The 12,903-nt window shown below is 34.5% G+C and overlaps 1 protein-coding gene across 3 annotated transcripts; it reads left to right on the top strand.

Moving 5' to 3' along the window:
* Positions 1–931: 931 nt before the first annotated feature.
* Positions 932–11,726, top strand: LOC111479289 (probable LRR receptor-like serine/threonine-protein kinase At5g10290). 3 transcript variants are annotated; one of them, XM_023123856.1, is made up of 11 exons: positions 932–985; positions 2,396–2,538; positions 3,128–3,260; positions 3,474–3,545; positions 4,198–4,341; positions 4,450–4,521; positions 4,623–4,688; positions 7,839–8,059; positions 8,700–9,041; positions 10,495–10,886; positions 11,092–11,726. In XM_023123856.1, exons 2-11 carry the CDS (start codon positions 2,436–2,438, stop codon positions 11,401–11,403), a joined length of 1,857 nt encoding a protein of 618 aa, XP_022979624.1. In that variant the 5' UTR covers positions 932–985; positions 2,396–2,435; the 3' UTR covers positions 11,404–11,726. The 3 variants fall into 3 exon arrangements, with proteins under 3 accessions (XP_022979624.1, XP_022979633.1, XP_022979617.1); XM_023123865.1 differs by lacking the exon at positions 932–985 and adding an exon at positions 1,045–1,327; XM_023123849.1 differs by lacking the exon at positions 932–985 and adding an exon at positions 2,057–2,152.
* The last annotated feature ends 1,177 nt before the right edge of the window (positions 11,727–12,903 follow it).

The raw sequence follows: 12,903 nt of genomic DNA, 5'->3' as shown, positions 1-12,903 counted from the left end.
GAAATTGATAAGAACAAACCAATCAGCAATCACACGTGTTGCCTTCTCCAAAGTAAGATGCTTGTGATCTAAATTTAAAAAGTACAAATCATTACTAAATTTGCAATTTGGCCCATTATATATAATATATTTTTTTTAAATATCGAATTTCTCACCCAAGTTAAATTATTCTATTTTTTTCTCTTTGAAATTTTTTTCATCTATTCCTAACAAAAATACATTTAAATTAAAATTTTTGTGATTGAATTACTTAAAAAAAAAACAATTTATTTAAATACTTTAAATTATAATAAAGGAGTGGGGACTCACAAAAATAAAGTAAAGAAAAAACTAAAAAAGAAATGGTACGTCAACGACTACCAGGTCCAAGTCCACGGTATCCCGTGGGGCCACACTGTGAATGGGCATTTTTCCACCATGAAATGACTAATATTATTATTCATTACAATACACTATTTTATTTATTATTATTTTTTTTTTTTGTAATTCAATTTTGTTTTGGCTTGTGAAATTAGAAAGTTTGGTAAATTTGAAATTATGTTAGTCTACATACTTAGAAAAAGGATATTCACCACCCTAGTTGAACTTTCATTTTTTACAAAAAAAAAAAAAAAAAAAAATCATATTATTTGATTACATAAAAATTAATCACAACTTTCATTTGTTTTTTTTACAAAAATCATATTTTTCGTAACATAAAACTAGTCGAGGTTTAAATTACTATTAACAAAATTTGATAACATCTTTTTTAAATATAAATAAAAAAATAGTAATTAATGTTTCTATTAATAAATTAGTTGCTGAATCAACAAATTTATTAGAAATATTTAATTTATTTTTAAAGCAATATTTCTAATTTCACATCAACAATAAAAATTTAAATATATTTAATATATAGTTTTTTATTACTTGGATCAAGTAGATAGATACAAGCGAACTCTTCCAAATGCACCTTCTAAATTTCTCATCTGCTCCTTCCCCACAGGTACTTATTTGGATCTTCTCTTATCTTTCAGCGTCTCTTCGTATTTACATCTCGTTTCTGTTCTCCAGTTTGTTAATTAGTGATTTACTTTTTTGATCCTTAGCTACTTCTCCTCTGTTTGATTCTTGTTGATCATTTTTCACGCATCGAATCATTTTTGTCAGTTTGAGGTCACGAGGACGAATTTGATGGATAATTGGAAAATTAGTAATTTGAAAGAATAGAAGTAGGTTTAGTTGTAGTCTGTTCTGGATAATAGAATTCGAAGTTCAACCTGAAGGTCAACTTGAGAACTCTAGGGAGAAGTGTTGACTACCATGGACTTCAAACGCTTTCCTATAGGTAATCTATGACCAAGGAATTTTGTGGTTAACCTTTTGAGTACTATTCTCAACCATCACTAGACTTGAATTTTTATTTATTTTATTTTAAAATATTTATTTCTTTTAGTTGAGTACATGCATTCTGGGTTTTCAGAAAATAGTATATTTATAAAATCATTAATTGTTAGTTAAGTTTTTGTTTCTTTGAAGAATGGGAATAAATTTATGATCAAAAAACAAAATTTGGAATTAAATCACTAATCAATGTTTTTCCCAAATCTAATGTTTTTTTCCACGAAATTTTGTTTTCAGAAAGATGAAATTCTCGTGTGTCGTGTGTCCTAGATAGGAGTTAGAGGATTTCCTTTTTTAGTTTTATGCTGTTCCATTCTGATAAGTATCTAAAGAAGCTAATTTGGAGTTTGCTGTTTATTTATGCGAACTTGGTAGGGATAGTAGTACTAAGCATTCTGAAATTACAAATTGGTTGACTGGAGAATTGCCTTGCCATTTCTTACCATTGGACACCAACCGTGATTTTTTTTTTTCTTTTGAGTTCAACAGCAAATGTGAGGTGGAGGATTGAACCATTGACTTTTAGTATAAGTTTGACACACGACCTTTTTCTCAAAAGACATTTTTGCATTCTAGCTCAAATGTCAAATAAGCAGTATATGTTGGTAAATTTATTTATATCAATATTCTCCCTTTTGAGTTTGAATTTGTAGATGGCCCAACAAGTAGAGGTCTATATTAATTGGAGAGGGAATGGATTACAGGAGTTCAAACTTAAGACAGCATGCTCAGATACCATTTAAAACACCAATCAATAAAAAAACATGAGGTATTGGTAAATTTGATTATATCAACACTCCAACAGTTGGACATTAGTATCTTATCCTAAGTCCTAACTAATCCTTCAAATGTTCAAGAACTGCTCTGCTTGTAGTCTGATCTGTCTTTTTTAGCCTTTCCATCTTGAAGGACTTGTTGGCATGCTTATGTAGCATTAAAAATCTTGTACCAAACAATTTTTGGAGTATTACTGTGCCAATATCTTTGACTGAGTAGATGGTTATTTTTGCAGATATAGCAATGACTCGATTAATCTTTTTTGCTTGGATTTCATGACGTTGCCCATGAAAATGATGTTAGTGAAGATGGGAAAACTCTATCTTACAGCTCTAGTTCTGGCCCTCTTTCATTATATTGCACTGTCTGATTTTCAAGGTATGAATTGCATCTCAAGTTAGCATTGGAAAATCGAGTTTCTTATTACACTGCTGCTCATAGAAATTTTTCTTAAACATCTGATCTGTGGCAAAATGATTGTCCATGTTTCAACTCTATACACTTTATGTGGTTCTGGAAGTGAATCAAATTAAATAGAAATTAAAAGCTTGACTTCTCCATCCGCAAAGACAGATAGAGTATATGCAGGTTCAGTTGGTAGAGGACATTCTTGTATGCAATTGAAGTTTGGTTTTTGAACTGTATATGTGTATAGCTTAGAGCTGATAAGCGAAATGTTTCTACTTCTTGTCACATGGAAGACACCTTTTCCACCTTTTTCCCTTTTTGCTCATTTCACGTGGGATCGTAGAAAAGCTAGTCTGAAGTTGTCAACAAATGTGAAAGGCTTTTCATTTTTATAAAAGAAACAAATTTGAAAATTTTGTGAAATTTAATCGTTAAATAATGTAATTTTCTTCTCAATTTCTGATTATATCCAGTTGTGCAAATTTATGTGTAATTACTATTGCACTGATATTCTCTAATTCCTTCACCACACGATGAATGTTGTTCTTCTCCTCTCCAGGTCAGGCACTCATTGAATTAAAGAAAGCATTGAATGTAACAGAGAGTCAGCTCACAAGTTGGAACGTAGATCATATCAATCCATGCAGTAGTTGGTCCAATATTATATGTACCGGAAACAATGTGACTAAGATGTAAGACATAATTAAATGTACTTATTTGCACACCTTCCTCTTCCATTTTGGAATAATCTTATGAGTAGTAAGATGATCTCTCTCTATATATTTTGATTGGACAGATGATCTATATGTATAACTGTTTATTTAATTGTATAAAAAATTTACTTTCCAGAATAAAATAGTTCTAGTCTGCTAGCTATTTGCTTATATTACATCTAATTTTCTCAGATTATTGTCAACAATGGGATTGACTGGAACCCTGTCTCCGAGTATTGCTGTTCTAAAATCTCTTTCAACTCTGTAAGTAGCATGTTATTTTGTGGACAAGAACTTGCAGCCCTAAATACTTGTTTGCGCAATTTTAGTTGGATTCTTTTATTATACTCCAAATTCAGGGTTTTCTCAATTAGTGCAATTTCAATATTATATATATACAACACACACACACACACACACACACATACAGTATAATATAATATAAATGAAGTTTTAATTCTTCAAACCTGGTGCTTAGACTTTTGTTGTTGTTCGATAAAGAGCTCTTTATTGCATATGTACATGTATTATTAAAATTCCGCCATTTGAACTTTCTTTAGATCATTTATTTACAAAAGATTGTAATTTAAATGATCCAGCGGCTACTACTGACACTATTATCAACAAAGTACTAAATGCTGTTTTCTTATGGATGAAGTTCCTGCAATTAACTAAGCGGATAATTTTCCTCTCCAGAGCTCGGATCACTTTGTCTGACATTTTCTTTTAATTTCCTAGTTTCAGGGAAGTGTTAGACATTAGATATCATTATCTCTGATAACCTTAGCTTTTGAAAAGAAGATTATGATTTTTTTTGGAAGTTAAAGCTGGTTCTCAAAATTAGTTTTTGAAGTACATCTGCTATTTGGAAATGAGCTGTAGAGAATCTTCATTAATATATATTCATCTACTGCAGGAACTTGAAGGGAAATTACATAACTGGAGAGATACCAGAGGATTTTGGAAACCTGACAAATTTGATCACCTTGGACCTGGAAAATAACAGCCTAACTGGTCGAATACCATCGTCCTTTGGTAATCTTAAGAAACTACAGTTCCTGTAAGTAATTGGCTTCAAATGATCTTGAACTTCATAGATATTTCATGAGTGTTTGCAATGCATCTGGTTTGTAGTTGAGAAATTGACTCCTTATTCTCATTCAAACAGAACTCTGAGTCAAAATCATCTAGCTGGGACTATTCCTGAATCATTTTCGACCCTTCCTAGCTTGATCAATCTGTATGTTTTCTGTTATGCAATGGATTATTAGTGGAAATTCTTAGATACGGGGATCTATGTGTTCATCAACTCTTTAATGTTTTGATATGATTCTCCTACAGTTTTCTTGATTCAAATAATCTCAATGGCCAAATTCCGGAGCAGTTATTTCAAGTTTCAAAATTCAAGTATGTGGAACTTTTGAATGCTATCAAGGTAGATACCTAAACACTTTACACACAGACACTTATTAGACATTTTGACGTTCTTGCATTAGCTAGATAAAATAAAGACTAAGGAAACTGTAAGGCTTGTAATATGTGCTTAATTGTCATATCAAAATATTTCTTGTCTGATTTTAAGAAATGGATGGAGGAACGGTGATATATTCTTTTTACCCTCAACAAAGACCTTATGAAAAATTTCAATGGTAAATAAACTTCAGTTGGCAGGCTGTGGTAAATTTATTTCTTTTCATATATTCGCAACAACGGCCTTGAGCCTCAATGAAAGAAACCTCTCTAATGAGAGGGATAAGAGAGTTTATTAGTTGGATATTTACTGTTGAGGAAAGACCTTGATTTAAGGAAGATTTGTGTAATTCCTAACTTTAACTTAGGGAGTTATTTAGATTTATTGTTATCTAATATCTAGGAATTTTCTTAGCCTTTATGTATTTTAAAAGACACATGTACTTCTCTGAAAATGTAGCACTTACTTCACAGTTTAGTCCCTCTTCTATATTGGCTTCATGGGACCCTGTATGGGCCGTATTTTGTAAAACTTGTTTAAACTTAAGGTCTCTTAAGATGTACCAAACGCTTTTTTTGTGGTGGAGTTCTCAGTGGGTTGAACACTAATGAAAATGTTTAAATTAGAGATCTCTCTAACTACCTTAATCCAAACTGGTGCTGTCTGAGGTGGTCAAGAAACTACTAACCATCTCCTTAGCTTGGTCCCTTTTGTGATGGTTTTTTTATTTATTTAAATTGTTGGATCTTTTTAATATACGTGGGGCATTCCCTAGATGTGTCTTTAGGTGGTCCAAGGCCTGGCAGGTCAGAATTTCAAAAGTTACGAGAAGGTGCTGTGGTCAAATGCCTTTTTCATTATGCATCAACATGTTTTGGCTAGAGCCTAATACAAAAAATATTTCAAGAGGAGAAGACTGCTTATCTAATTTGGGACACTATTTCTCATCATTCCTCTTCTTGGTGTTCAAAATCTTAACTTTTTTAATTATTCTCTCTCGTCCAATTGCATATTAGAGATCTTTTTTTGTAGCTCAGTGGTGTTTTTGTGAGACCAAATATGGAAGAATATCATCACATTCTATACAGTAGATCTAACTAGATATGAGCATACATGGAAGCTCTAAACTAATAATAGTAAAATTACAGTAAAGGACAAAAGATTAATAAGCTCCTAAATCCATGAAAGAAATTTTGGTTTTTTATAAAAAATAATTCAAAAAAGAAATGGAAAGTAAATACTAAGAGGAAGGATGAAACTTGGTCAATCTCTTCTCTTGCTCTACCCCCATCAATGTATGTCTAAACTTTCTTTCTAGCCTAATCACTGGGTTTATGTGTATGCTTTCACTGCATTCATCTAGAGCCTTTATAGTCCTCTATGTTTCTGGCTGCACTACGGATCTCTTTCAGTTTCTATGGTTTTCTACAAAGAACACACCAGACTGGCCTTTCGAAGTTAATCTAGGCATCTTTTTGCAACCTTTCTTCCATGTTAAGACCCTCTTGGTGTGCAGTCCAGCAGAAAATTTGAATTTTTTTGAGTTCTCTGCCTTTTCTTGTTGCTCTGAAGTACTTTTAGTCAAGTTCATTTTAGAATCTATTAGGAAAAAGAGGAATTTAATTGAGAACGGCATTGATGGCTCCAACTGGAACGACTCCTGCCCAAAATTCGAAATATGGATTTAGGACCTAATTGCCCGACATTCTTCTGCATCTCTTGCAACATGGTCACGTTACTTACTTTTTGCTTCTAAGCTTCTAAGAGTGAAGACTATCTATACAGATCAACACCAGTCCTTCCAACACGTTTTGTCCTCCCTCACACGCGTCTTAGGATAGTTCCCAAGAGGCAGCTAATATAGAACTGTTCCAAGTAAAGCACGCTTAACCATGAAGTTCCTATAATTGAGCCACCGAAAAGAAAAGTGCACCTTGTTGGTATAGATAGTAAACTTTCAATTTTTCTTTCCTAGCCATTTTATCCTTAAGATCGCTCTCATTCGGACGTGGTCTCGATTCATTCATGTATCCCTTCTTTACTTGGTCGTCACACCAACCTACCATCTTTTGTCTTCCCATCTGCCCGGGATTAGAATCATCCAATATTTCCAGCAGTTCCCTGAATATCACTCACTTCCTCAGCCAGATTTTACCTAGCCAAAATTCTCAATGATTTGGTATTCTCCTTCCAAGCATCTTCAAGTGCCATATCTTTCTGTTCTGAAAGCCCAGAAATCTGGGAATAGTTGCATTTGTTTGAATAGCAAGAAACTAGGAAGTATCTTCCGTCTCTTACACGGCAGAATTTCTTGATTACATTTATCCTTTGAAGGATGGGTACAAAAGTCCAAATCAAGGCATTCTACTTGTAGAACTCTACATCTTCCACTCAAACAAAAACCATTACCATGTGTTTGGAATTAAGTACTAAAGAGGCTAATTAACTCATTCAAGGAGTCTCCACTTCTAAAACTGAGTTTTCTAGGAACCCGTCTCTCCAAAAGTTCACTCTTGGCATGCAGCAAACAAAAATTCCGTCTCTTTTCCATTTAAACACGCTATTATTGAAACAAAAAGAAAAGAAAAGAAGGAAGAGAGAGAGAGAGAAGAGTCCCTATAACCAAGAGTTCCTAAAATTAGTGATGTTACCAAACCCATATTACCTTAGGAAACCAATAACAACTAATGAACTAAATCTAAAGACAAAGATAATAATTAACCTAACTAACGTGAGCATAGCTTAGTAGTTAAGACATCTACTTCTTTTTTTTGTGGTTGGATGTTTGATCCTCTATCCCATATTTGTTGTTCTAAAAGAAAAAAAATAATAATTAACCTAAGAATCTCGAAGCTAATGTTCAAAATGTAAAGCATGATTAATCAATAACTGAAAAGTAAATACTATGTTGCTTAGACCATAACAAAACTTACCTTCAAAATCTTTCTCGTACGTCAAAAGAAAGTAGCTAGAATCATAGCTTATAAATCACTATCAAGATTTCCATTTCTCAAAAAATGTAATTGCTATTGTCTTCATCAGCCCTGTACTTATTTTATCCTTCCAAATTCTTCTGTTTTTCACAGTTTTTCGGGAAATAGGTTGAATTGTGGCAAAAAATTTCACCGTTCCTGTGCTTCAGAAAGTTTCCACATCATGTCAGGTGCTTCCAGTAAGTCAAAGGTTGGCCTTATAGCTGGACTTATTGCTGGGTTAATGCTTGCTCTTCTTTTGGTCGGAGTATTGTTTTTCTTGTGCAAGTATATATATAAAGGCAACAAGGGCGAAGTCTTTGTAGATGTTCCAGGTAACTGTCATGACCATCATCTAATTGTTAAATTGGGTTATACAAACATCTCTTGTGAAGGCTAGGTTTCAAGGTTATGATATCATTGTAAATATGATTGAATTCTTTCCATATAAGCTTTTATGCCATTTTTTCATAGCGTTTACATGTAATAAGCACTTGTCTGGAAATACAACTGTTTTGTATTTGTTTTTTGTTTGATATTTGAAGAACAGACTATCTAGATGCTAGTTATCTAGATTCTCTACAAGCAAATGGTTCTTTAAATCGTGGTCTTTTATAGTACCTTACTGAATTGTTTGACATCATTATAAATATGCCTTGTAGTTGCATACTAAACATATTTTTCCAATTGGATTAATGAACTTAGGGAACTAGTTTCACACGCTTTAACTCTTTGATGCAGGTTTTTTCCTTGTCAACTTATCAACTTAACCATCTTATGTCTTCAATGAAAATTTTCGGATACTTTTAACTTATTAGTAATTGGACACAAACCTGTACCAATTCCACATGCATGCACAAACATAAAAAGTGAATCAAAGTTCAAATGCCTTTCCCCACCCCCACCCTAACCAGAGCCTGAAATTTTTGTTGGTGCAAGTGTCTCTAAGTTTCTTTTTCCCTATCTCCCGATTAGGTGAAATTGATCGAAGAATTACATTTGGTCAGCTGAAAAGATTTCCATGGAGGGAATTGCAGCTAGCTACAGAAGACTTTAGTGACAAAAATGTTATAGGACAAGGAGGCTTTGGAAGGGTTTACAAAGGGGTGCTTACTGATGGCACCAAGGTTGCAGTGAAACAGTCAACTAATTATGAAAGCCTTGGGGGAGATGCTGCTTTTCTACAGGAAGTTGAGATGATTAGTGTAGCTGTTCATAGAAATCTATTGCGGCTGATTGGGTTCTGTACAACTGAGACCGAACGCTTATTGGTATATCCCTATATGCAGAACTTGAGTGTTGCCTACCATCTTCGAGGTAAACAGTTTTTTGGTTGTTTTGGATCTGAAATTTGCAAAATTTTCTCTAAAATATGGGCAGAGGGAATATAATTTCCTGTTTGACTGCGAGAAAATGAGCACAGACATTTCCCATTTTATTAGAGGTTCTAAACCTTTCTAGCAATCGTATCTTCAAGTCCTTCCGAACTTTGAACGACTCCCTTTCCTCCTTTCCCTAGTACCAATTTAAGGCTACCGACAACCAATTTCTCAAAATCTGTTAGCTTATGAATATAAAAATACCCGTCGCCTCGAAATAACCAAGAATCGGGATCCTCTCATTCAAACACCAGAATCTCCATCTTCTTGAACTTGCTCCTGTCTCTGGTCATCTCCTCCGCCTTCTTGGAATTCAACTTTGATTTTCACCGATTCCCTCCCATCCCTTCTGTTTATGCCCTGATACTTCAACAAGGGTTGAAGCTAAGGATCTCGCTCTGAATAGAGCCATCTTAGCAAAAGAGGTTAAAACCTTTCTGGCGTTGTTAGAGGTCTTCTACTGCAAATCCACCTGAGTGACTATATGTTCCATCTCCTCTGTCAACGATGCTAAGCTATGCTTTATTGCCAGTAACTTCTGAACATTCTCTTTGATGCTACCATTTTTGTGATCTGCCACATCCAACCTCTCTTCTATCCTTTTCTGTGCCATCTTGCCAAATTTTCCGAGGATGGGATGTTTTGGTACCCATATGTAAGGTTCCTTCCTTACAATACAATGATATTCCGAGAAAGAGATGCCCTAGGGCAAGACTAAAAACCCAGCCAATTTGAGGGGGCTGGTATCTCTCTCTAGAACACTCATACTAGACTGAAAACATATAGAAATGCACGGACGCTAACCATAACTAGACTAACCTTCTTTCCTAGCATTCCATCTTTGCATGATCCTAGTGATCCTTCCCATCTTACGCCCAAGTTTCTAAATAACCTCTCACCCTTGTAATTCCCCTCTGGCCATTCTCGCATATTCGATGGTAATTGCGGCCTAACACATTCCCCTTAGAGCTTGAAGTTTCATAGTAAGATCGGTATAAGTATGAACATCATTTCAACTTGTTAGATTCAACTATCACTGTTGCATAACCCTGATTTGTCTTTTGAGTATTGAGGCATTTTCTCTGTTAATTTCTTTTTCTATTGCTCTGTTCATTACACTGCTGCTGTTACCATTTTGTCTGTTAGTTCTTTATCATTATTATTTTTTTTAAAAATTTTTACTCTTTACTGTTACTCTTCTCAATGAATTTCTCAATGAAAGCTGGTTTCTTATTTTAAAAGCATGCAAAGAAGTCTTGCAGAATACCCAGCCTGCAAGTTACTCATTTAATTCACGACATGGACCTTAGCCAATTGTTATTGTGATGCCTTACTGATAAAGAATTGCTACTTTTATTAGCTAATTTTTTTAGTACTTTCTTCTATGCCAGAAATTAAGCCTGGGGAACGTATTCTAGATTGGCCTACTCGAAAACGTGTGGCATTGGGTGCAGCTCGTGGTTTAGGATATCTTCATGAACATTGCAATCCAAAGATTATTCACCGAGATGTTAAGGCTGCTAATGTATTGCTTGATGATGATTTTGAAGCTGTAGTGTGCGATTTTGGCCTAGCAAAGTTGGTTGATGTTAGGAAGACTAATGTCACGACTCAAGTTCGGGGGACAGCTGGCCACATAGCACCGGAGTACTTATCCACCGGAAAATCATCAGAAAAGACTGATGTTTTTGGCTATGGCATTATGCTTTTAGAACTTGTTACAGGGAAAAGAGCAATGGACTTATCACGCTTGGAAGGAGATGATGTTTTACTGCTCGACCATGTAAGAAAATCTTGTCAAAAGCAAGATCTCCACTTGAATCTCTTTCTTTATGAAATTCAATTAGCGCTAGTATTACTATTTTTGGGTAAACATGCATACACATATATTTTGGCTTGAAGTCTATGGTAAAAGAATCAGGACCAGTAATCACCAACTTTATAGCTCATTTTCACTGCTAATTTTCGAGTTCATCTCTGTTGTAAAGGTCAAAAAATTGGTAAGGGAGAAGCGACTCACTGCTATTGTCGACGAAAACCTGAATAACTATGATATTAGAGAGGTGGAAATGATGACCCAAGTCGCGCTACTGTGCACACAGCAATCTTCGGTTGACCGACCGACAATGTCACAGGTCACTCGGATGCTGGAAGGCGAGGGGCTAGCAGAGAGGTGGGAAGAATGGCAGCATTTAGAGGTGACTCGCAAACAAGACTTTGAGAGAATACTGAGAAGATTTGCGTTGGGGGATGATTCCATATATAAACAGGAACCTATCCAGTTGTCTGGTGGAAGATGAGGTACCAAACTCAACTACCTATTCTCTTCAGCTATGAGAACATATATATGATGATTAATTTTAGTTAGTGAGTTTGATTGAGGTCATCTTTACGCATTTTCTTAACCAATTATGAAATCCTTGCCTTGCCATTTCCTAGTTTGTAAATTTCAGTGGCTTGGCTTTTGCTTTTTTTTATTTTTTGTAATCTTAATTTTCTCTATTTAATTAACATGTGCTATGTGCTGGTGGCTGAAGTTTGTAATACAACCTAGTCCATAGAGTGATCATATTCATGTTTGACATTACATTTGTCACGTTATAATAATAATATTATTATTATTTGTCGGTTCTAAACTTATTTATTTTAAATTGTAAATTTAGTTATTAACTTTGATATAGTTTTTAGGTAAGATAAAATTTTGGCTGATGAGGTTTGAACTTAGTTTCTACTTGGTTATCATATATTTTTGTGACTACAATGGTGTTTGTCATGACAGCAATGTGATTCTTACAATGGTGTTTGTCTTGACAGCAATGTGATTCTCGCCATCATACTGTGGCTATAGTAGTCCGTTCGAAAGGCAATCTTCGTGCAACCATAATTTCACTAATCCTTGTTGGGAATCCTTAAAAAACTAGAACTCTCCCTTGTGAAACCGAAATGCAGGTTGCCTGATAGTTTGATTTCCCATGAATGAGAATTCTCCAAGCTAGATCCCTCCAACACGGGTGAGGGGTGATTGGCTAGAGAAAGAATCCAAAAGCAATAATAGGAGTCTCAATATAGACAGCTTATTTCGAAATTGAGATGAAAGATTTTAGTTATATATAGTCTTTCAAATGTACTCATGCCTTTTGGTTCCAAAAAAAAAAAAAAAAAAAAAAAAAAANATGCCTTTTGGTTTCCAAAAAAAAAAAAAAAAAAAAAAAGAAATCTAAATGTCGGTGCTTATAGTTATCAAATCTGTCGATGAATTTTTAACTCATTGAAATGAGAAATTTTTGAAAATTTTTGGATCCAAGAATTAACGTCATGCATGTAATCATACGCCAACCATCATCATATTGCTACATTGACCTGATAACTTCACAGGAATATATTTCCGAAACATATATCAAACAATGCTATCCTCCAATTGGCTCAAATAGGCAAATTACATTCACGAGAACATCATCCTTTAAATCCGCGACCATTCAAACCCTCTATTAGTTCCCAAATTTGAACCAACTTTTTAATGTTTGATTCTTAAGGAACTCGTGAACTTATTCCTCCTTCTTCAAAACCCACGTCCTCGTCTTCAAATTCCATGTTTATATATACCAATATCATCACCTTCAACGAACCCAATTACTCTTCCAAGTATCTCTTCGAACTTATATCCCAAGCCTTCCATATTAATCCTTCTTCAGAACCCACGAGGGTTTCTAATGACCATGTCGGTTTCTTTAGAGGCTTTGGCAATGGCGGGGATTGATTCCAATGAGTGGGCTATGGATGCTGAAGAATGGGAACGAAAC

Source organism: Cucurbita maxima, unplaced genomic scaffold, assembly GCF_002738345.1.
Source record: "Cucurbita maxima cultivar Rimu unplaced genomic scaffold, Cmax_1.0 Cma_Scf00001, whole genome shotgun sequence".
NCBI classification, from domain to species: domain Eukaryota; kingdom Viridiplantae; phylum Streptophyta; class Magnoliopsida; order Cucurbitales; family Cucurbitaceae; genus Cucurbita; species Cucurbita maxima.
This window is presented reverse-complemented; position numbering and strand designations above follow the sequence as displayed.

Coding starts and splice junctions, on each gene's coding strand:
- LOC111479289 (XM_023123849.1), top strand. Junction 3,546..4,197: donor CTAAAATCTCTTTCAACTCT/GTAAGTAGCATG, acceptor CATCTACTGCAG/GAACTTGAAGGGAAATTACA. Junction 8,060..8,699: donor AGTCTTTGTAGATGTTCCAG/GTAACTGTCATG, acceptor TCTCCCGATTAG/GTGAAATTGATCGAAGAATT.